This window comes from Leptonotus elevatus, chromosome 14, assembly GCF_054856555.1.
Source record: "Leptonotus elevatus isolate MCC_2025b chromosome 14, RoL_Lele_1.0, whole genome shotgun sequence".
Classification (NCBI taxonomy): domain Eukaryota; kingdom Metazoa; phylum Chordata; class Actinopteri; order Syngnathiformes; family Syngnathidae; genus Leptonotus; species Leptonotus elevatus.
Genome location: NC_141252.1, coordinates 20,805,651 through 20,828,013, shown reverse-complemented (window position 1 = coordinate 20,828,013; position 22,363 = coordinate 20,805,651). Strand labels below are relative to the sequence as shown.

The 22,363-nt window shown below is 42.8% G+C and overlaps 1 protein-coding gene across 2 annotated transcripts in view; it reads right to left on the bottom strand.

The window, feature by feature from the left end:
- Positions 1 to 22,363, bottom strand: part of daam1a (dishevelled associated activator of morphogenesis 1a) — a 99,893-nt gene that overhangs the window by 27,658 nt on the left and 49,872 nt on the right. For both annotated transcript variants that reach the window (XM_086094208.1, XM_086094209.1), the window contains exons 20-22: positions 14,308 to 14,396; positions 9,088 to 9,256; positions 8,086 to 8,193 (exon numbers count right to left, since the gene is read on the bottom strand). In XM_086094208.1, the coding sequence (XP_085950334.1) occupies positions 8,086 to 8,193; positions 9,088 to 9,256; positions 14,308 to 14,396 (366 nt within the window). The remainder of the gene's footprint in view (positions 1 to 8,085; positions 8,194 to 9,087; positions 9,257 to 14,307; positions 14,397 to 22,363) is intronic.

Sequence of the window (22,363 nt, the reverse complement as noted above, 5' to 3'; positions counted from 1 at the left end):
TTACCTCAATTCAAACTGTACAAGTTTATTCCACTACACAACAACTTAAATTACACCAAAGCCCCAGACCGCACATATGTTGAGTTTGTTTGGGAGAAGGGAACCCTCTTTGACAAGTGGTGTAAATCAGCCAAGAGAGGAGATATCGCGAGATGCTGTGACTATCGCGAGACCTACAGCGAGACCGGGAAACCCTAACATGGCGGCGCACTGCTGCTAAGATAGAACTAGCTAAACGAATCCAAATTTAACCATCATATATCTTGGCTTTTCTCTTCTCTCTTTCATCCGGCAGATTTGGAATACCACCCAGCGTGGAGGACCTTGAACGTTTCATCGACGGATATTTTTACAGCTGCGCGATGGAGGATCCTTCCGTCGAGAAACCTTCGAAGAAGAGGAAAAATGACTCAGCGACGGACACGAACGACCTAACCACTACGGACGTTTCGGTCAGTATGCTGGAGTCCATAAATAAAAAACTAGATGTCCTCTGCCTCATCCGCGAGGACGTCAAAGAATTAAAGGTAAGCCTGGAATTCGTCAGTCAACAGGTAAGTGACCTCCAACGGGATAATGCCGATTTACGCACTTCACTCGCGGCTATTTCAGCCGAGTTGGAAACTATTAAAAAGGAGAATAAAATGCTAAAAGAAACTGTTCTGGATGACCAATCCCGTAGCATGCGGGAGAATTTAATATTCTCAGGCATCTCCGAGAATACCTCTGACAATCCAGAGGTTGAGATAAAAAAAATGATGACGACGTCGTTAAAAATTCCTCAGGAGACGGTAAATAACATCTCTTTTCACCGGGTACATCGGCTTGGAGCCCGTAGGGGCAACAAACCCCGTCCTATTATCGCTAAGTTTGAGCATTTTAAACAAAATAATTTGTTAAAATTAAAGGACGGGAGCTTAAAGGGACCTCTTTCGGAATGAATGACCAATTCCCGAGAGAAATTAATGAGCGGCGAAAGGTACTGTTTCCTATAATGAGACATAATAGGCAGGAGGGTAAACGGACTACGATAGCCGTTGATAAGTTATATATCGATGGCCAACTATTCCGGAACCCCAACTCCACTCCCTGGCTGTTCTAATTGGCATTGGTGGAACTAAACTTAGTTTGATTATTAGATGTATACATATACTGTATATGTGGTTATAAAACCAAAAATATGAATACTCATTATGTTTAGGCTATATTATAAATATAATATTAATACACAACTATATCTAAAGTATATTTCAACAAAAAAATCTCGCTTAGGTTACCAGTTACTGGTGTATTGTTATGTTTAATCCCCTGCTAATTTCCTTCACTCTCACCTCCCTACCTGTTTTTTCACTGTTATATTTACTTACACGTTACCTCATATTTTACACAAATTACATAAATCACCTAACCACTTTGATTCTATCCTATAACATGCCAGTATTGACAAATGGCCTATACAGATATATACACAGGACTGAGTTTATATTGTTTGTATGCATAAATTAGTTCTGGTTTCCTGGAATGTTTGTGGCGCTCGCTCACAGGCAAAAACAATAAAAACTTTAGGCCATCTCTTAAAATTAAAAGCAGATATTTGCCTCCTACAAGAAACCCACCGACAAAAATCTGAAGAAAAATTACTTGTTGATAAGAATTTTAGCCAAGCGTACTCTGCCCCTTATAACAGTAGACAAAGAGGAGTCTGTATACTCATATTTAAGAATTATTTAAATAATACAATAACAGACCCAGAGGGCCGATACATTATTATTCAGGTGACTATATTTAATCAAATATATACATTTGGTAATTTATATGCCCCTAATAATAATGATCCGGCCTTTTTCCATGAATTTTTCTCTAAGCTGTTTGAATTAGCAGCGAACTCTACTATTATTATTGGAGGAGACTAACACAGTCTTAAATCCATTAATAGATCGTTCTAATAATACAACATGTATAAGGCGATTACAATCTACTAAAGTAATTGGGGAATATATGGATGATTTTGGCCTCGTCGACAGCTGGAGACTTAAAAACCCAAATAAGAAGGAATTTACCTTATTTTCCGCTGTGCACAGGTCTTTTTCAAGAATTGATTTTTTTCTTACAAATAACTCTATTGCTGATAAAACTGTTACAAAAATACATCCTATTATTATTAGCGACCATGCACCAGTCTCCCTTTCCCTACAAGTTGATTATACCTTTAAACCACCACCGACATGGCGTTTTAACATCTCACTGCTAAACGACGCAGAATTTGACAAAATTATAAGAAAAGAGTGGGCAGACTTTTTGGAAATAAATGACTCTCCAGACCTATCTCCATCTCTTCTCTGGGAAGCTGGGAAAGCAGTAATTAGAGGTAAAATTATATCATATTCATCTTATAAAAAGAAACAGAACCAAAAATTAGAAAAAGACTTGGAAGATAAAATTAAACAACTGATGGATGAGTACGCAATAAACCCAAATAACCAAATATGGACTGACTTACAAAATACAAAAATACAGTTAGACGATATGCTAACTAAAAAGAAAGAGTTTATAATACAACAATTGAGATACAACAACTTTGAATATAATAACAAATCAGGTAGGTATTTCTTGCAAACCAACTTCAACACAATCGGGAAAAATCGCTTATAACGGCTATTAAAGGGACAACTGGTGAATGTACACAATCACCAGAAGAAATTAATCAAATTTTTTATAACTATTATCACAACCTATACTCATAAACTAACAAGCCAACCCAGAGCATATTGAGGCATTCCTCAGTATCTTAAATATACCTCAGTTAACTACTGAATATAAAGATATGTTAGATGTGCCACTTACTATAAACGAGTTGTACAGTGCTCGAGATAGTATGCCAAATGGCAAAGCACCTGGACCGGATGGTTATCTGGCTATATTTTTTAAGCACTTCTGGTTAATGCTTGCTCCACTATTCTTAAGAGTTGTAACAGAAATTAAAACAAATGGTCACATTCGCCCATACATGAATACAGCAGCAATTAAACTTTTATTAAAGCCAGAAAAAGACCCCACCCTTCCATCAAGTTACCGTCCGATTTCACTAATTAACACTGATATTAAAATTATCACTAAGGCTTTCACATCCAGACAAGAAACAGTAATCCCGACAATCATTCATAGCGACCAAACAGGCTTTATTAAAGATCGTCACTCTACTAATATTAGGCTCTTTAACCTTATTAGCATGTCACAGCGGCATTATAAAAAGGCAGTTATTATATCATTGGATGCAGAAAAAGCTTTCGACAAAGTTAACTGGTCCTTCCTCTTTGCTGTTTTAAATAAATTTGGCTTTGGGAAGTCATTTATTCACTCGGTGTCAGTATTATATGATTCTCCTAAAGCTACAGTTACTACTAATGGGATTATATGGGAGTTTTACTCTACAGAGAGGCACAAGACAGGGATGCCCACTGTCTCCTTTATTATTTGCAATATTTATTGAACCGCTTGCATTAGCCATACGCCAGGAAAGAAGGATTCAATGAATTCACTCTGGGGTAACAGAACATAAAATTAATCTATGCCGATGATATTTTACTTTATTTAGAAAAGCCTGCTATTTCGTTAGGGGAAGTATTTAACTTAATAAGTAAATTCTCACAGTTATCAGATTATTCTATTAACTGGACAAAATCAACACTTCTACCTATTACAGAAAATTCATGGAACCCTGCAAGCCAGGACCCACACTACTCATTTCCTATAGGTAATTTAAAATACTTAGGCATAAAAATCTCACCTAAATTAACTGATTTAATTCATTTAAACTTTACTCCACTTCTGGATAGCATTTATAGTGACTTGGAGCGCTGGAATAATCTTCCTATTTCTCTAATAGGACGAATAGCCACTATTAAAATGAAAGTTTTACCTAAAATACACAATTTTTTCTCAATGTTTCCATTTAAACCTACGGCTAACTGGTTCCAGTTGTTGGACTCGGCCGTGACTAAACTTTACTGGAATAAAAAAAAAGCAAAGATTAGTCTATCTACTTTTCAGAAAAATAAATCCAAAGGAGGTCTAGACGCACCAAATTTTATGCACTACTATTTAGCTAACCAGCTAAAATATATCATTTTATGGGCACAACCCAACAGAGATACTAACTGTTGGCTGGAACTAGAACAGAAGGATTGTAATAACCTCAGACTTCTAGATTTACTCTTTATTACAACATCGATTAAGCGACATAATTGTTTTAAAAACCCAATGATTTCCGCCACCCTGACTGCCTGGTGGAAGGCACTAGAAATGACAAAAGCCCAAGTGGAGCCCTGTGGGCTTTCTCCCCTATGGCATAACCCCGACTTTCAACTTAACAACCAATCGTTTTATTTAGGTGTGTGGGAGCAGAAAGGAATTACACATCTCCACCATCTCTTCTCAGATAATATGTTTATATCATATACATCCTTGCTCCAAAAATACAAAATAAAAAACGGAAATTTTTTACATTATCTGCAAGTTAAAAGTATGATAAAGAAACAAATTCCAACACTTCAGGGTACGCTCCAACCGCCTGTTTTAGCTAAAGATATTACCAAGCTTTCTCCGACAACAACAAAAAAACTCTCAAAAAGATATGTTACTTTCATATACTGATAAAATGTCTTTACCCATCTCGAAATGGGAAACAGACTTGTCTATAGCTCCGGAATCTGACTTTTGGATTCAAGTTTGTGAAAACGTTTTTAAAATGACAAAACACACAAATTTACAACTTATCCAATATAAAATTATTCATAGAGCATACATTACTCAATATATGATGAAGAAAATAGGACTCTCAGACTCCGACATTTGTCTCCAGTGTTTACAAAACACTACAGACACTTATTTTCATGCTTTATGGTTATGGACTCCGGTTATGTATTTCTGGACTAAAGTCTTAGAAAAACTGTCCGCTATCTTGGACTGTAGGATACCGTTCTCTCCAAACTTGTGTTTGCTAGGTGACTTAACAACAACTGACTTACCACATAAACAATTTCAATCTACACTTGTAGCCCTTACTATCGCAAAAAAAACAATTCTTGTTAACTGGAAAAATAAACAAACTCTGAATATCGACCAATGGTCTAACCTCCTCTTAAATCACATTTTAATGGAAAAAATATCTGCCTCAAATAAAAACCAAATATCAAAATTTTTAGAAACATGGTCTATGTATATAAAATATTTTAACCTAAATCTGGTTACTTAATTCTGCCTGTTAGCGAGGGCCACCGCATCGCAATAACTTACATTGATGTTTCTGTATTTGGCAATTTGTAACTAATGGTTGTGTTTTTATAGTCAGGAACCCAGTTGCTGCCAACAGAATCGAGCAGATTCACCTCCAATGGGCACGAAGGGTTAATATTCGGATTCACTGCATGCCAGTGGGTTAATTTCTATAGGTGCTGTCCCCCCCTGACTGGGCGTGGGCGGGTCTGCCCCTCTGTTGGCTGCTGGGTGGCGGCTACGTCTTGGCCGCTCCCTGGGCCTCTTGGGGGGTGCTGCGTTGCGGGGCTCTCCCTGGTGTCTGGGGCGGTGCCGCTCCGGCGCGGTCCGTCGCTCTGGGCTCGGCGACGCGGTTCGGGGCCTGTGGGCCGCCGTGGTGCCCCGGGGTTCCCTCTCCCCTCCCCCTTGCTGCCTCTCCCTCCTCGCCTCTCCCCGCCCGTCCTCTGCCTCCCTGTCCCTTCTCCCTCATCACCCTTCCTCCTCCTCTCCCCCTCTCTCTCTGCGGCCCTGCCGCTGCCCCTTGCCCTTCTTGTCGTCTCCTTCCCCCCTCCCTTCCCCCTCCCCTGTCCGCCTTCCTTCCCCTCCCCAGGGCCGGGGGCTCCATCCGTGGCCTGGGTCTCGGCGCTCCGGGGGCTGGGCGGGTGGGTTGGTTTGGTGTTGTGCCCAGTATCCAGGGTGGCGAGCCGTATCGCCCCGCCGGGCTGGTCCCATATGCCCGCCGGGGTCCCGGTGGGGTGGTTGGGGGTTTGGTTGGCGGGTGAGTCTCCTGCCCCCGCCCGGTTTGGGGGGGGGGGGGCCGCTGGTCGCTCCTCTTAACTCACTGCACTAGGTTTACATAATACACTTTTATAAACATATAGGGCACATAACAGACTTGGGGTGGGGTAGGGTGGAAACACCGTCTTCGCCCTACAACTCCCCTCCAATTTTAATGCACCACACAACTGTGTGTGTGTGTGGGGGGGGGGGGGTGCCATCGGTTGGGGCAGACCACAGTATAGAGCAGTGCTGCGGTCCCCTGTCCGTGTCTCCGCCGCCCCCCCCCCCCTATTTATTTTTTTAATGCACCACATCCACTCACTGACATGCCTGGGAGGCGGGTGGGGATATCATTTCCCTCTGCTCCGGTTCACCTGTTCCCAATTTTAATGCACCACACACACACACACACACTTGTATATACACTGGGTGGGGTCACATTCAAGGTTTAGGGGTAGAGTTCGCCAGTCGGCGAGCTGGTGGACTCAGTAACAGGGTTTAGCTTTCACTAAGAACGCTGGAGTGACGACCGGGGCCTTTCCCCGCTGGGCCTGGGGTTCGGGGGTGCCGACCGTCCTCCGGTGCCCCCATCTCCCCTTCTGCCCCCGGTGTTCCGTCCCTCCACGCGGCGGGGGGTGGGGTGGGCGCGGGTGCCCTCTCCGCTCCGCTGTCCGGCCCGATGCCTGGGTGCGGGGGGTCCCCAAGAGCTTGGGGCCGGGGGCTGCCGGTCGGGGGGGCGGCTTTGTTGGGGGTGTGTGTCTGGGGGCTTGGGGGCCTAGGGGCGGCTGGAGCTGGGTTGGGGTGGATGGAGAGGTTGGATGGGGGGCGGAGCGGTGGCTGTGGACCGGTGGGGTGCCTGGCGGGCCTGCAGTGCCCCGTCCTGCTGCGTTGGGTTGGGGGAGCAGGCCGTGTTGGGGTGGGGAGCGCTCCTGCTCCGTTTGCTCTCCGGCCGGTGGCCCTGGCGGGGCCCAGGGGTCGTCCTTTGGCGCTGCCGCGGCCTGGGGAGCCCTGAGGTGTTGCGCTTGCTCTGTCCTGGCAGGGGTCGACGGCTCCCCTCTTTGGGGGAGATTTTCATGCATGCCAGATCCACCACACCAGCATCTATCGAAACTCAGACACAATCTGCTTCTTCCTCAGGTCATTGAATCGGTGGAGGCTGGTTTCTGTGGATCTCACTCTGCTTCGTCTGTCCTTCCTTCCTTCCTTTCCTCAGTCTCTCCTTTGGTCTCTTGAGGTCTCCCTGATTTGTTGGAATTTAGATGTTTCTGGGGTTGGTGAAGAACTCTGGTTGGTGGCCCGGTGGGTGGTGTCTGGTCGGTGCTGGATTTCACTTTCCTTTCTTTTCTTTGGTCCTTCCTTGGGTCTCCTGACGGCGGTGTTCGGTTTAGGTGAACGGTATGGGATTTTTTAAATAGGTTTTTGGTGAACTAACGAATACACACACACACTCACACGCACATACTCACCCACATACAAAATAAAAAAAAAAGAACAAAAAAAAAAAGAGAGCAATGATGATGAGATTACCGAATGAACAATACTCAGCTCTTAAAAAAATAAAAATAAAGGATTGGTGGAACTACAACGATGAATGGCTGAGTCCGAAGCTCAGTGGCTACATGCTACAAACACTCGGAGTGCGCATGTGCAGCTAGGAACGAGCTCGCACGGCGTCGTTATCTCAGATTGATTGACAGAATCAAGAACTAATCGTTAAGATGATCCACCCGAAAGACGCAGCGAAAAAATATCCTTGAATAGACCTTTAAACAGAATACTATGTTTAGACAAGTTGGGGCACATAGAACACATTATTGTAAAAAAATAAAAATTTGACTTGATTTCCATTTTAAGACAAATATATGATATAATATTGCAACCAAGTTTTTCTGTTGACCTGCATTAAGTACAAAGGTACTTAATTTAAAAAGAGATGATTCTTAATTCTTAATTATGTTGGCATACTTAACATTCCAATTGTGAATTCTGAACAGGACAAGCTGTCAAGCTATTACATGTGATAAAAAAATAATAATGTGGATCTGTACTTACGTGACCTTTGCTGCTTCTGGCACATTTTGTAACTCATCGCTCAGGGCCACTACCTTTGGGAACTTCTTCTCCAATACAGTGACAATGTAGTTGAGCAGAGTGATGTTTCTAGAAACAGAAATTTTTCCTTTGAATATATCTATGTGCCATAGGCTATAGACAGGAAATGGTCTGCTGGTAGGCACTATTTGGTATTGGTTGTAAGGTAAGCTTAGTTTCTACCAAAAGCATAATTTTTGTGATTAAAAAAAAACGAAAAAAAGATGAACACAAGTTTAAATTGATTGAATGGGTGGTTAGTTATCTAGTTATCCATTAGCACAGGTGGCAAATCCACGGTGCTTGTTTACGTGCTAGGGAGGTGAAGTGAATCAATTTAATTATAACTTTGATTTATAATATTATTATTTAGAATTGGACATAACTGCTTTAATTTACTCAGTATGGCTCTGTGTGAGAATTCAAGTTGATGTGAGGGGGTGAAGCGAATGTGTTAATTAGATTCCTTTGTATTTTACAACCGGTTGAGCAGGGGAGGGTTTTTTTTGGTGCCATCCCGTCTGGCTCTGAAAACATTAATCTTTATCTTGTGACTGAGGGGGAGCATTTGGCGATGTGTATTGATGTATCATGTGACTGTGAGACGGAGAGGAACGGCTGAGGATTGGTGGATGAAGACGGGGAGGGGTTTGTAGAGTCACGGAAGGATATTAGTGACTTGCTCGTGGGAGGGCCGTTACAGATGGGGTAGAACATAGCAAAGTTTAGCTGCTACCTAGTCTGTCCATAAGCTTATGAAAATAAATCCTGATTTCACCGATCTCATTGTTTGATTTTGATAATCAACATTATGAACACGGGAAAACAAAGAACTGTTTTCCAACAGGATCAAGATAGCTAGCACCTGGGGCTAAAGCCAAACTGTGGCAGGGTTTTAACTTTCTGGACCTGGATTTTAGGTTATTAACAAATAATTTTGTCATTTTCAAATGTCAACCATACTTGTCAATGCTTGACTTGGTGTCAGCAATCTTGTTTAGACTTGAAACTTTAAATCCAGATGCATTTCCCCGCTGTCCTTTATTCATGTAGTTCCCAAAGGCTAGAACCACCTCTAAGAGTTGACGTAGTGTTCGGCTTTTCATTACCTCCCTGGATGCAAGACACAAAGCTGAAATCACAAAGACATGAAAACACATGTTTTAACCCATTTTACAACAGAATGACATCTTCTACAAATCAGTAAGGAGTATGAGGTACCAAACTTGTGATACAGGCTGTGCCAGCCCTATATGGCCAGTGTGTGTCCGCAAGTAATGTGGACATACATGGGATTTTTTAATAGGTTTTAGGTGAACTAATGAATACACACACACACAAAATAAAAATTAATAATAAAAAAATATATATATATATAATAAAAAATAAAAAAAAGCAATGACGATGACATGTCAAATTGGTAAAATTACCGAATGAACAATACTGAGCTGTCCAGAAAAAAAAAGAGAAACAAAAGTAATGTGGACATACTTATTGCGACAGAGCTTGGCTCCCTCGTTCTCCTTTGGGACTTAAATGCTCATAGTGGACAATGAGAGTTCAGACATTGGCAGGACTGATTGGGAGGAAGGGCTCACACCCCTAACCTTGCTCTGCAAGATGAATTCTCACGGTATACGTGAGTTCACAAACTCCCAAGAATACATCTTGTATCAAGCCGGGCGCTGATTTTCACCGATCCGAACCACTGGTGATGCAAAAGCCGTAGAAGACAAACAAACCTAACATGACGACACCGGCAAATAAATGCCTGGACGCTGCAAAGTCCCACCTTTCCTGAGCAAATCACAGTGGAGCAGTTCCAGATTGATATTCTGGAAAACTCTCTTGAGTGAATCACAATTATCAACCTGGCTATTGCCAGGTTATGTATGGGCACCTTTTGACTATGAGACTGTGGACAGAGTGGACAGGGTTGGTCCGGACCTTCTCCAGACATCAAGTCAAATTGCCTCTTCATGGCAGTAATGGCTTGGAGAGGGACGGGACGAATTTTCACCAGTTTCTTCTAACTCAGTTATCATATGGTTTTGGTGAACGTTGACATATTTTGGTCTTCTTCAAGAGGAGAAATTATGCCAAAGGAGGTCATGAAGGTGATATTCTGGCTTGGCATCTTGGTTTCATAATCAAGCAAGCTTCACTTAAAGGAAAAAAATAAGTATGGCTCTGAGCTGTCTCTTCAGGGAGGGAAAAAATGGGGGCGAGGAAGTGCCAGGTTAACACCGACAGCCAACTCCCCCCTCCGACCACAATACGAGTAGTATTCTGTTTTTAGAATTTTGTGCTTGTCACTCATTGGCCTTAATAAATAAAATGTTTGACTTTGTGGTATGTGTCATTGAACTTGTGACAGCATGTCTTGGACCGTCAGGTGAAGAGAGGGGCGGAGCTTTTCAACTGATGCCTGATCGGTGTGTTGGCGCTGATGGTGACCACATCTCGTGGGAAGTAGGGGACACTGAGTCTGAGTGGGCCATGTTCTTTGCCTCCATTGTTGAAGTGGCTGAAAGGCGGTAGGTGCCTGGTTACTGTGGAAATCCCTAAACTCGTTGTTGGACATTGTAGAGTAGGGATGCCGTAATGTAAATTGGTTGCCCATCTAGTCTACATCTGCTTTTGCAAACTTGGAGAAAAAGTTTGACCGTGTGGCAAGGGAGATCTGGGAGTAGGGAATACTGGACCCCTGAGACTGTTTGCACGATTGGGGTCAAAGCTTGGTCCATATTGCCTTGATAAAGTCAAATTCCTATCATCAGTCATTTTCCTTTCCAGCACAAGTATAGCGCAATGCAGTCTGTGTGCATGGGATGAGTTTTTGTTCTTTTGGTATTTTCATAGACTTTGCGCCGGTAGAATTGGGCGTAACAGACGGTTGCGCCATTGTGTGCCTTCATGGGCTTGAACAAATCGTTTTGTCGGACAATCGTAGCGGCATCACTCATTAGCATCAAAATCAGGGCAGTCTGATTCTCAGAGCCCAGTACACCCAAGTAGGCGGGCTTGACTTTTTGGAAAGAGAAATAGATCCGCTGGGGTTCATGCAAGACCACTGCAAGACCTGCCCTAAGTTAGTCAAGTGATGTGAACAATTAGAGCCTGCTTTGCACCTACGGTGACGGAGAACTTTAAATTCATGCTCTCATAACTTGTGCTTCGTGGTCAGTGTTATGCTGTTGATGAATGAATTAATTTCCACAATGATTCAGAGGGATTGCCCCAAGTCGTTGTCATATTTATGAATGAAATCCACCATACATCTCTGCAGCGTGCCAACCTGTCTGCTTGCGCCTCCAATCGGATCCAACAAAAATCATGCTGCATCACATGTGCCGCTAGATAGACCTGAGTTGAAAATCTACTCTACTTTTTGTTACCAAATTGCCACGTGTGCCGGGGGCGTGATCAGTCCTGTGTGCCGGAAAGCCCAACGAGGCGTTTACGTCTACCAAATTCACAAACAAGACTTGCCCCCGTGTGGGTTACAGAAGTGGGAGGATGTGCTCAGGGTGCTACGTCACATTCGCTTATGGCCCGACATTTCTGGTCGCACCAGGAAGTACAACAATCGTGCACAGTTTGGAACTACTCATTGTTCCCACTTAGATGTTTTCTTCAGAACCTTTTGTAGGAACAGTTTTGAAAAAAAAATAAAAAATCTTAACATTCTCAATTCATATTGATGAATGAGGCTAAACATCCTAAAGTGCAAAAACAAATCACATAATGGCACTTTTATATATACTGTAGTTAGGAAAAACAAACTAGAGCAAAGGGCCCTCGCAACCAGGGCCACTTTGGGTTACTTGCACGTTGGGGTACTGGCACGTTTAGGTAGTGGCACATTCGAAGCGGAATTTATTTGAAAATGGCATAATAATCCTTTACATATTATGGATTGTTTTTTTTGCCAGGTGTGATGAGTGTGCAATGCTCAATGAGTTTTGGTCAATGTTAAGACCCTCAAAAATCAGCCTATGAAAACAATTTTTTAGCAATGAGTTGTCCCGATTTTAAAGTACATATATACACATCATCGTTAGTTTTACTCATAGCACAATATTGCTTTTATTGTCCATAGAGGACATAATAAATGAATGAATAAATAAAAATTACATATGTATGGATAGGTCTGATGCCCCAAAAATTTTGAGTGGTCAAAAGTAAATAAATTACTTAGTTATCACACTTAAAAAAGTATCCTTTTTTCTTTTCTTTTACAAATATGAAAATACCATGTGTGGGGTAATTCTTGTTGTTGACCCCAAGGGCTAGGTGGCGCTGTATTTGTAACCGACTATTGTCATAGAGATACCTTCAGGTCGTGACTATAAACATACATGTGAAGTTTGGGAATTTTTGGAGCATGTACCGAGGAGTTATTACGTATTTCGTCTTTCATGGAAAAGGAAATATGAAACAAAAAATATGATGCCCCGCCCCTGTCATATAGTATTTTGAAAACTCAAATCCCCCCCCCCCCCCTTTTGTTGGCCTTGGTCTTGACATGGTCCAGGTTAAGTTTGGAGGAAATCAGCTGAAACGTGTAGGAAAATGGGCAAAATAATGCCCCCTGTAAATGTGTAAAAATCTGCAAAAAAATGGGACATTCAAAAATACATAGCTCACTTCTTGTTCATTTTAGCATATGGGTCCAAGAGACTTTTTTGTAGGTGTTTGGCTCCCTCATATACCTAAAAATTGTCACAGATCTTGCTTAAACGTACAACTGGGGCTGCTTTGTTAAAAATTTCTAGGGGGCGCTAGTGAGTATTTTTTGTAAAAATCGCACAATACACGAGAAAATATTGCTCATTTTGCCAGGCCAGATTTATGTGCCAAGTTTCATGAATTTCTTTGCATGTTTGGGCCCTCAAAATTGGTGTTTTCTTGGCGAACAGTACCTTGCCACGCCCACAGCGATTCGCAAAAACTCACAAACTTTGTGTTATGACATCATGAAGGCCTAAACACTCTACTGAGCAAATATGAGGAAGATCCAGTTAACGTGGTTGGAGAAAAAAGTTGAAGAAATGTTAAAAAAAAAGAAAAAGAAATTGCCAGTAGGTGGCGCTATCAGTATGAATAAATATAAGTTTGTAGATGTATTCAGACCTGGACTCATCAAATGTGTGAAATTTTGAGAAACTAGGATCATCTGGGTCAAGTTAACGCAGCTTTTATTGTCATGGTGAATCATCAGACTTTGCGGCACCGTCACGGTCACGCCCTTTAGCGAAAATTTATAATATTCTGTTGGGCATGATCAACCTCTTAAGGCCTTTCTGACAAAATTTCAACTGGATCCCTCAAACGGGCTCGGCACACTGGATAAAAATGTAAAGTATGATATTTCTTGTCACCACTAGGTGGCGTTACATGTATAACCAAATATCAGATAGATGTTTTCAGGCCGTGGCTATTAAGATGCATGAGAAGTTTGGGATTTCGTGTACAGCGGCGTTATTAAGCATTTCCTCTTTTTTTGATGAAGGAAATATTAAAGACAAAATTTGAGGCCCCGTCATATAGTATTTTAAAAAGTCAAGATTTTCCCCCCAGTTGTTGTCCCAGGTCTTGAGATGATACATGCCAAGTTAGAAGTAAATCGGATGAAAACTGTTGGCAAATGGGCAAAAAGAATGACCACAGTGAATGTGCAAAAGTGGGCCAAAATTGGACATTCAAAAATTCATAGCTCACTTCCTGTACATTTTAGGATATGGCTTCCACTAAGTTTTTTTGTGTGTCTTGGGGCGCTTCACGTGCCTGCCAATTTTCGTAGCCGGTCAATCGTGCCAAAATTGGTGCATATTTTTCCACGCTAGGGGGCGCTATATTTTGTCATGGCAAATTCATATATTTTTTTTTTTCGCTGAGCCCAAGGAGTGTGCAAAGTTTGGTGAGTTTTCGTAAATGTTTAGGTCCCCAAAAATGTGATCTTTACGAAGAAGGAGAAAGAAGAAGAAACAACAATAGGGACCTCGCAGCAGTAGCTGCTTGGGCCCTAATAATACGAACAAAAAGCAATAGGGACCTCGCAGCGGTAGCTGCTCGGGCCCTAATAATAATACGAACGAAAAACAATAGGGACCTTATAGCGGTAGCTGCTCGGGCCCTAATAAATGCTAATAGAAATAATGATGCTTTTTTCTGACTTACCTTTTATTTTAGGTTTGACGTCAGCCACTCTTTCAGCAAACTTTTTCTTGAAGTAAAGAGACAAAAGTCTCTGTTGATAGTGGTTGATCCTATATGGGAATTGTAAGCCATATTACAGCATAAGTGCAGTTCAAATACGAATGTAAATGTAAAATAGTGGTGGCACAATAAAGAATATTGTTTGTCAAAGGTTTGAATCTTGGTTTGTGTGGGTTTACAGCGGGACTTCAATTTGCACTCATAGCTCAAAAACATGCATTTTAGTTTAATTGGAAACACGTCAATATTTTTCCATTTAGAACAGGTGTCACCAACTCCGGTTCTTGAGGGCAATTATCCAGCATGTTTTGCCTCCTCCCCAAAAATATATTCATATGATCAGTTTACCTGCAAGCTCTGCAGAAGCTAGGGATGCACCAGTATTTCGGCCAAAAAACGAAATGGCGTCGACTTTCTCAACTGTTACGCACTCTGCTGTAACGCTCAAGGGCCGATCGGCCATGGATAGCGCAGCGGGTCAGCAAAAAAACAGGAGTGCAACAAAAAGATTTGCAGTCCACGGATTCACTTTATTAAGCCAAAATAAAAACAATGGGCTCTGCGCCACCATGCGTTACAATGACCGTAGCTTCACGGCATCAAAGTAAACATTTACCACCAAAAAAAAAAAAAAGAAAAAAAAAAGAAAAGAAAAGAAGCGCCACCCTGTGGAGCGGTGCCACACTGCCGATTGTTACATAGTCCCCCCCTGTTGAGAAAAAGGCTGACCCCAGCCACACACAGCTGAAGAAGCAACTGACCATACCAAATAGCATCTATACATAGAACCCAATTATGGATGGTATGCACAAAGGGCAAACCCCGCATACAACAAAAATCGACAGCAAAATAAAAATGCACAGCGGATTCCTTTTCTCTTTTTCTTATTAAAAATATATACAATTGCACGCACACGTATATTTTTGGAATGTAAACCTCAACCAACGATAACCATGACTTCAAACTGGTCATAAACCTGAATAACAGAGCAAACAAAAATTACAACCTTGCATTGCCAAACAGCAGTGAACCAATGTAATATGAAATAACCATAACCAAAAATATTCACTTCAGATCAAGCCTATCAGTGTGAAAATCGTTTGTCCATCCATTTTTACTCCAACCAGACGTGATCCTGGGGCAATGTCTGGGCCTGAGGTTGTAACGGCCTGTGAGAGCCGGGTCGGGCCCAGACCCAAACGAGAGACCATGGGGAACAGTGTCTGCTTCATGATCAGAGTCAATGTCCGTTGACTCAAAGGGAAATGGATCAAGGTCAGCATCAGCATCCACGAAAGGGGCCTGAGGGTCAGTGTCCAAAATATAAGCGGTCCCAGTCTCAGATGGAGAGGAAATCAATTGTCTCTTGGCAGTAAGAGAATCCCAAATATGGAACGGCTGCATATTCACAATATGATAAACCCCAGCATCAGTCCACCAAAGTGAGTCTGTAGTTAACATCACTGAGTCTCTCAGACACGTGCAGCGGTCCCTCAAATAGGGGTGCAAGTTTAGCCGTAAAATTTGAGTGAGCATCTGACCTAGGGTGTGATTTCACTCTAACAAGGTCACCGACACAGAAAGTGTCATGTCGACATCTCAAGTCATAATAGCGTTTTTGTCTGTCATGACTATAGTCAAGTGCTGCTCTAGCATGGTCATGAGCTTCCTGAAGGGAGGCTCTGAGAGCCTCAGGGTAAGGAATACCAGGCTCGTCAACACAGTCACTGGAGGCTCGTTTGATAAGGTCAAGTGGGGTGTCTAACTCACGACTGTAAAGCATCATAGAAACCTGACCAATAAGCAGAGCGACGTCAGGAGGGCCTTGCAAGAGTCCGGGGAGGGAATATTGAAAGTGAATCTGTGACAACACACGTATAAATAAGAAACACGAAACAACACTAACCAAATGAGGCTCTAGCAACTCACCCGAGAGCAGAATCAATGTACAATTGTCTTAACAGTCTCCTCTTGTTAAGTAGTTTATATAGTTAAGATGTTTCCTCTTGTTGAGTAGTTCAAATGTTTGAAACGACCACCAACTAAGCCGAGCCACAACAAGGACAGTGTGCACCATCGGCAGTGGAGCAGGAGAGAACAAACAAGGGGGCAGTGGGCTCTTAAAAGGGACATTCTGACTCAATCAAGAGCACCACAGCTGGGTCTAGTTGACACTGATGACAGACGAGCAGGCAAGAGCCAGCAGCTCTTAAAGGGACAGCCCCACATATAAGCTCAGCAGCATGGTTTAAACCAGTGGTCCTCAACCCTGGTCCTCGGGGACCGGTATCCAACCTGTTTTCCATGTCTCCCGCAGCCAACACAGGTGATTCATATCATCAGCTAATTAGCAAGCTCTGGAGAAGCCTGATAACGATTCCCACCTGTGTTGGCTGTCGGAGACATGGAAAACAGGCTGGATACCGGTCCCCAAGAGGACCAGGGTTGAGGACCACTGGTTTAAACTACACTGGTTACATGTACTTTGTGAAGGGAGCGGCTGGCAAAGGCCACAACATACTCCCGACCCTTGTCATCCTTTTGCATCAAAGCTGCGCCCAGAAAAATGTCACATGCGTCCGTGTGGATGAAGAAAGGACGCTCAAAGTTGGGGAATGACAGGACAGGAGCTGATGTGACGCAATCCTTCAAGATGTCCGTGACTCTCTGGCAGTCGTCGTCCCAGTTGAAAGCTGCATCTTTCCTTGAGAGCGTGGAGAGGCTCAGTATGACAGCCAAGGAACCAAAGGTACCAAACTCCTTGACCGCATTAACCTTGTCCGGATCCGGTTTAATACCAGTCGATGTGATGCGGTATCCGAGGAAGGTGAACTCTTTGAGGCAGAATTGGTACTTCTTGAATTTCAGAGACAGGCCAGCGGCCTGGAGTCTATCCAGCACTTCCTCCAGATCGGCTAAGTGCTGCTCAAAGGTAGGTGAGGCAATAACAATGCAAGGTAGACTGCACAAGTTTTGTAAATGAGGCCGGCAAGCACAGAGTTCATGAGTCTCCTGAAGGTTGCAGGTGTGTTGCAGAGGTAGTTCCCGAAAATGGAAGAGACCACTGTGAGAAACGGAGGCTGTTTTTGGTCTAGAATTCTCCGAGACAGCAACCTGCCAGTAGGCTTGAGCCAAGTCCAATTTTGAGACGAACTTGTCCCTTGCCAAAAAGCCCAAAGACTCATCCACTCGAGGTAAAGGATAGAAATCTTTTTGAGTCACTTGATTGAGACCACGGAAGTCCACACAGAACCTTGGGTCCATGGCAGCTCTGTTGACAATGACTACCGGAACAGCCCAAGGACTTATAGAAGGTTCAATGATATTGTCCTTTAACATTTATTTGCAGGTGATGTGCGATAGTGTGGGAGATTCACAGGTTTTGCATCACCAGTCTCTATGACATGTTCAGTGAGTGATGTTCGACCGAGATGACGTCAAACATGGGAGAAAACTTGGTGAGCAGACCAAGCAAAGTGTCCTTGTTGTATTCTGAAAGACATGCTTAAGAAACTTTTTCTGCAAAGTCCGAGTGACGTGAGTCCATTGATGCTAGCGTCTCATTGATGCTAGGGTAGGGGATGTCATCCATATAGATTGTCCTTGTGGGAATGTGGATAGACACAGAAGCTCTTGGCATGAAATCCATTCCCAGGATGAAAGAAGACAAATTTGGTATGATAGCAAAATACTGGTAAAAATGTTTGTTCATGAATCCAATATTGAGCCAAATTATAACTTCAGGGATGCAGGGAGCGTTATTGGCAAAGTCTAGGGCTACACCACTCACCGGCTTTGCTCGAGTAGGTGCCATTAGTTTGAACAAGGTCTGCACGTACAGCTGAGAGGGAAGCACCCGTATCAAGAGTAGAATCCACACAAGTTGCATTGAAGTTCACAGTTCACTTTCGTTCTCAGAGGAGTAGTCCAGTGGACGTCCCAAAAATTGTCCTCTAAGTCAGTGGTCCTCAACCCTGGTCCTCGGGGACAGGTATCCAGCCTGTTTTCCATGTCTCCTACAGCCAACACAGGTGGGAATCGTTATCAGGCTTCTCCAGAGCTTGCTAATTAGCTGATGATATGAATCACCTGTGTTGGCTGCGGGAGACATGGAAAACAGGTTGGATACCGGTCCCCGAGGACCAGGGTTGAGGACCACTGCTCTAAGTGGCCAAGAATCGGTCCATCCTGAGTCGGAGGCGAGTGAGGCTCATTCAGCGGCTGGAGGGAGGTTGGCCTCTGCAAACGTCCTCTCTCCCCTGTAGTTTCCCAACTGCCTGCTATGCTGTGGGGCTGCAGTGCCGTCCTTATCGGTTTCTTGTAGGCCCGAGACAGAGGGATCTGGAACTGATGGTTGCACCGAGCGAGACCCTGTTGTACAAGCAGCGGCTTGAGTAGAAAATTGTTTGCTGTTGCAGTTGGGTCAGGTGCGTGAGGTGTACCCTGGCAGAGAGCATTTGAAACAGTCAGGGTCAGGTTTATGTTGCTCTTTGTGACAAAAAGAAGTCTGCGGCACACTTGGTCCCATCACTGAGAGATGCTGGTGCCATACAGGGCAACTTAGTTTTCAAGAGAGTGTTTACTAATCAGTTAAATTTGTTCCTTTTCAGACGGCGGGCTTTTCAGTTTGTTAAACTCATCCGTCCAAAGAAAACAGCGTTGCACTCACTGTTGAGTCCAGGAAGTAGTCGGGACCCGCTCCAACCTCACTTCAGCGAAGTGAGGGAAAGACGTCCGTGTGTCCGCCAAGGCTCGGGTTTTCCGAAAAATACTCACTTTAGGCAGATTAGAGTCCTTGATGGATATCAAAACTCGACCGAGGTCCAGTGGGAAAAATATGTTCGGGCACCAGTTGTAACGCTTGCGGGCCGATCGGCCATGGATAGCGCAGCGGGTCAGCAAAAAAAAACGTGAGCAACAAAAGGATTGCCAGTTCACGGATTCACTTTATTAAGCCAAAAGAAAAACAATTGGCTCAGCGCCACCACACATTACAATGACTGTAGCTTCCACGGCATAAAAAGAAAACATTCACCACCAAATAAAATAAGTGCTACACATGCGCACAAAAAACAAAGAAGCTCCACCCTGTGGAGCGGGGCAACACTGCCGATTGTTACACTACACATCGGCAGCTTTCAGTTGAGACCTATTTTGAAAAATCAGATTGGCAAAAATGAAAATAAATTACGTTTAAAGTTGCTAACAGGCGTTTTGACAGCAAATGCTACACTCAACTTTGGGTTGGTGACTTTGGTGTCTGCCATTGCAACAAAAACAAAATGGCATTGACTTTCACACCTGTTTTGCACTCTACACATCGCTAGAAAAGAAAAGAAGAAAAGAGAAGGACCCCCGACTTCACGACTGGCTTCAATTTGACATTACTCAACAATGACAACCTAAATGGAGAGACAGACCGTGAATGGCAAAACATAATTTACTAAATTTTAAACAAACATTTATTTATCTTCATTTATTACTTTAGTTTAGTTACATAATTCAAGTAACACAACGTGATTTGTATTGACTGCATTAACTAAAAAAATAAAAATAATTCAGCCATCTTTGTCGTTTACATTTGCCTCAAACACTGGCCATGGAGATTTTTTTGTCATTCCAATTGAAATAATTCTGATTGAAGATCTGTGGCCACTTGTTTACATGTGACATGATCCATTCAGACCTGCCATGTTCCGCTCCGTTAATCAGATCAGCCCCGCGGCAGCCGTGACACACACAGACATCAATCACGTAATTGATCAAGATTAGTTCATTTGTCATTTAGCACAATAGTTGTGATAGTTTTAACATTTTTATTGAAGCAAAATCTTGACAAAAACAAGTTCCAAGTACTTTAAAACAAGTTATCCCCTCGCAGACAAACACTTGTCAAGATGCCGCCATTTTTAAAGGGCAGTAACAACAACGTCACGACGCATTTACGTCAAGACAGCGCATGTGCATACTAGGGATGTAACGATATCCAAACATCACCATACGATAATTATCATGATATTGTGGGGAGGTTGGCAATATAAAAAAGATCACAATATTGTAAACCAAATGAGAAAACACACACAATATTGTGCTTTTGTACACAACAGCAATGTATATAAACAACCTACAATCTCTAATGACACTTAATATTGAGGCACTCACTTGCTAATGCACGCACATATTGAGTTCCTCCACATATTGATTCGGTTCACAAGCATATTACGTTCTCCTTCATCTGCCCTCTCCAGGCAGGCATTGCATATTAGTATCAACTAATTGCTTTCCCCCTAATTAATCCACATTCATATTTTTTTAGCCTTTTTTTTACTCAAAAGTACCACTGCAGACTTTTGATGTGCATTAGCAACAAACAGTTCCCCAGTAGCTCACTAGATGGCGAGCTCTCTCAATTTCAAAATGTCTGCCGTCTTGGCTTCACTGAAATGGATTTTCTCGGCATCAAATACATGTAAGCATCACTACCAATCTCCCTTTATTTTGAAACCAATACGACATAAGATGACTCAGGAGAATATAGAGATAGAGTATATGTCAATTTGTAGGTTTTATCTCCTGTAGGTTTTACCCCAGGGGCAGCTGTATTTCATTGTTGCAGATTTGTAACATGTACCAATCGATGCCACATGCTTTATCTATTGGTTTGCCTATATTTTGAGCAACAATCAGTACCAGGGTTATTTTCCTATCACCAGTGTTTACTTATTACTTTGAGGTGTCATTGATGGTATATCCTATGGAAAATGAAATAATTTTGGAGTGAAGCTACACACATAGGCAGATTTTATCAAAAGTAATAATAGTAATCATAACTGATGGCTTGATGTCAGACGAGACCAGTAGTGGGCAAACTCAGTCCTCGAGGGCCGGAGTCCTGCAGGTTTTGGATGTTTCCCTGCTCCAACGCAGCTGATTCCAATCCACAGGATCGTTATCAGGCTTATGCAGAGCTTGCTGATGAGCTGATCATATATCAGCTGTGTTGGAGAAGGGAAACATCCAAAACCTGCAGGACTCCAGCCCTTGAGGACCAAATGTGCCCACACCTGGTCTAGACTGATTCGATTATTTTCCCATTCGTGCTGATAAACATGGACGATGCAGACTGTGTAAGAATGGCTACACGCAAATGCAAAGTACTTTTGTGCTTTACAGAGGACACAATTTGTTTCTTGAACTACCACACGAAGAAGTGACATTCAGACATGGCTTTCTCAATTAGGATTTGAGATGTCGGTGTAGGATTGGTATTATAGTTTGATGCAAGGGGATCAAAAGTTGTTATTGTTATTGTTGTAATTTTGTTCCAACTATTGTAATTAACTATTTTCCATGTTTTTTTACTCACCAAGTTGTTTTTGTTGTCATTCTGCCACTGTAAACTATTTTGTAATAATGTTTTGAAACCTGCTATGCAAATATAGTTAGTGTTCATACCATATTCAGTCTTCAGCGTTTTTTTTACCACACCGGGCCAATGTTACAAATCTGCAACATCCTCAAATGCATTATATGTGAAGGTTTCGCAAAAAAAAATAAAAATCTGAATTGTACACAACCTCATTTGATAATTTTCCCCAAATATCAGATTTTTTCCTGTTACTAAAGATTAATTTGAGCCTGAGAGGGTTAGCGTGGATTTTAAACATAGAAGGGCCAAAACAAGCCTTGTGAAAATTAAACGGCACTAAAAAAATACTAGCTGGCCGTGTTGGGGTGGGGAGCGCTCCTGGCTCCTGGGTTTGCTCTCCGGCCCGGGGGTTGTGCCTTGGCGCTGCCGTGGCCTGGGGGCCCCCAGGGGGTTGTGCTTGCTCTGTCCTGGCCGGAGTCGACAGCTCCCCTCTTTGGTGAAGGTTTTCATGCATGCCAGATACATCACACCAGCATCTACCGAAATTCAAACACAATCTGCTTCTTCCTCTGGTCGTTGAATCGGTGGAGGCTGATGTATGTCGATCTCACCCTGCTTCATCTATCCTTCCTTCCTTTCCCCAGTCTT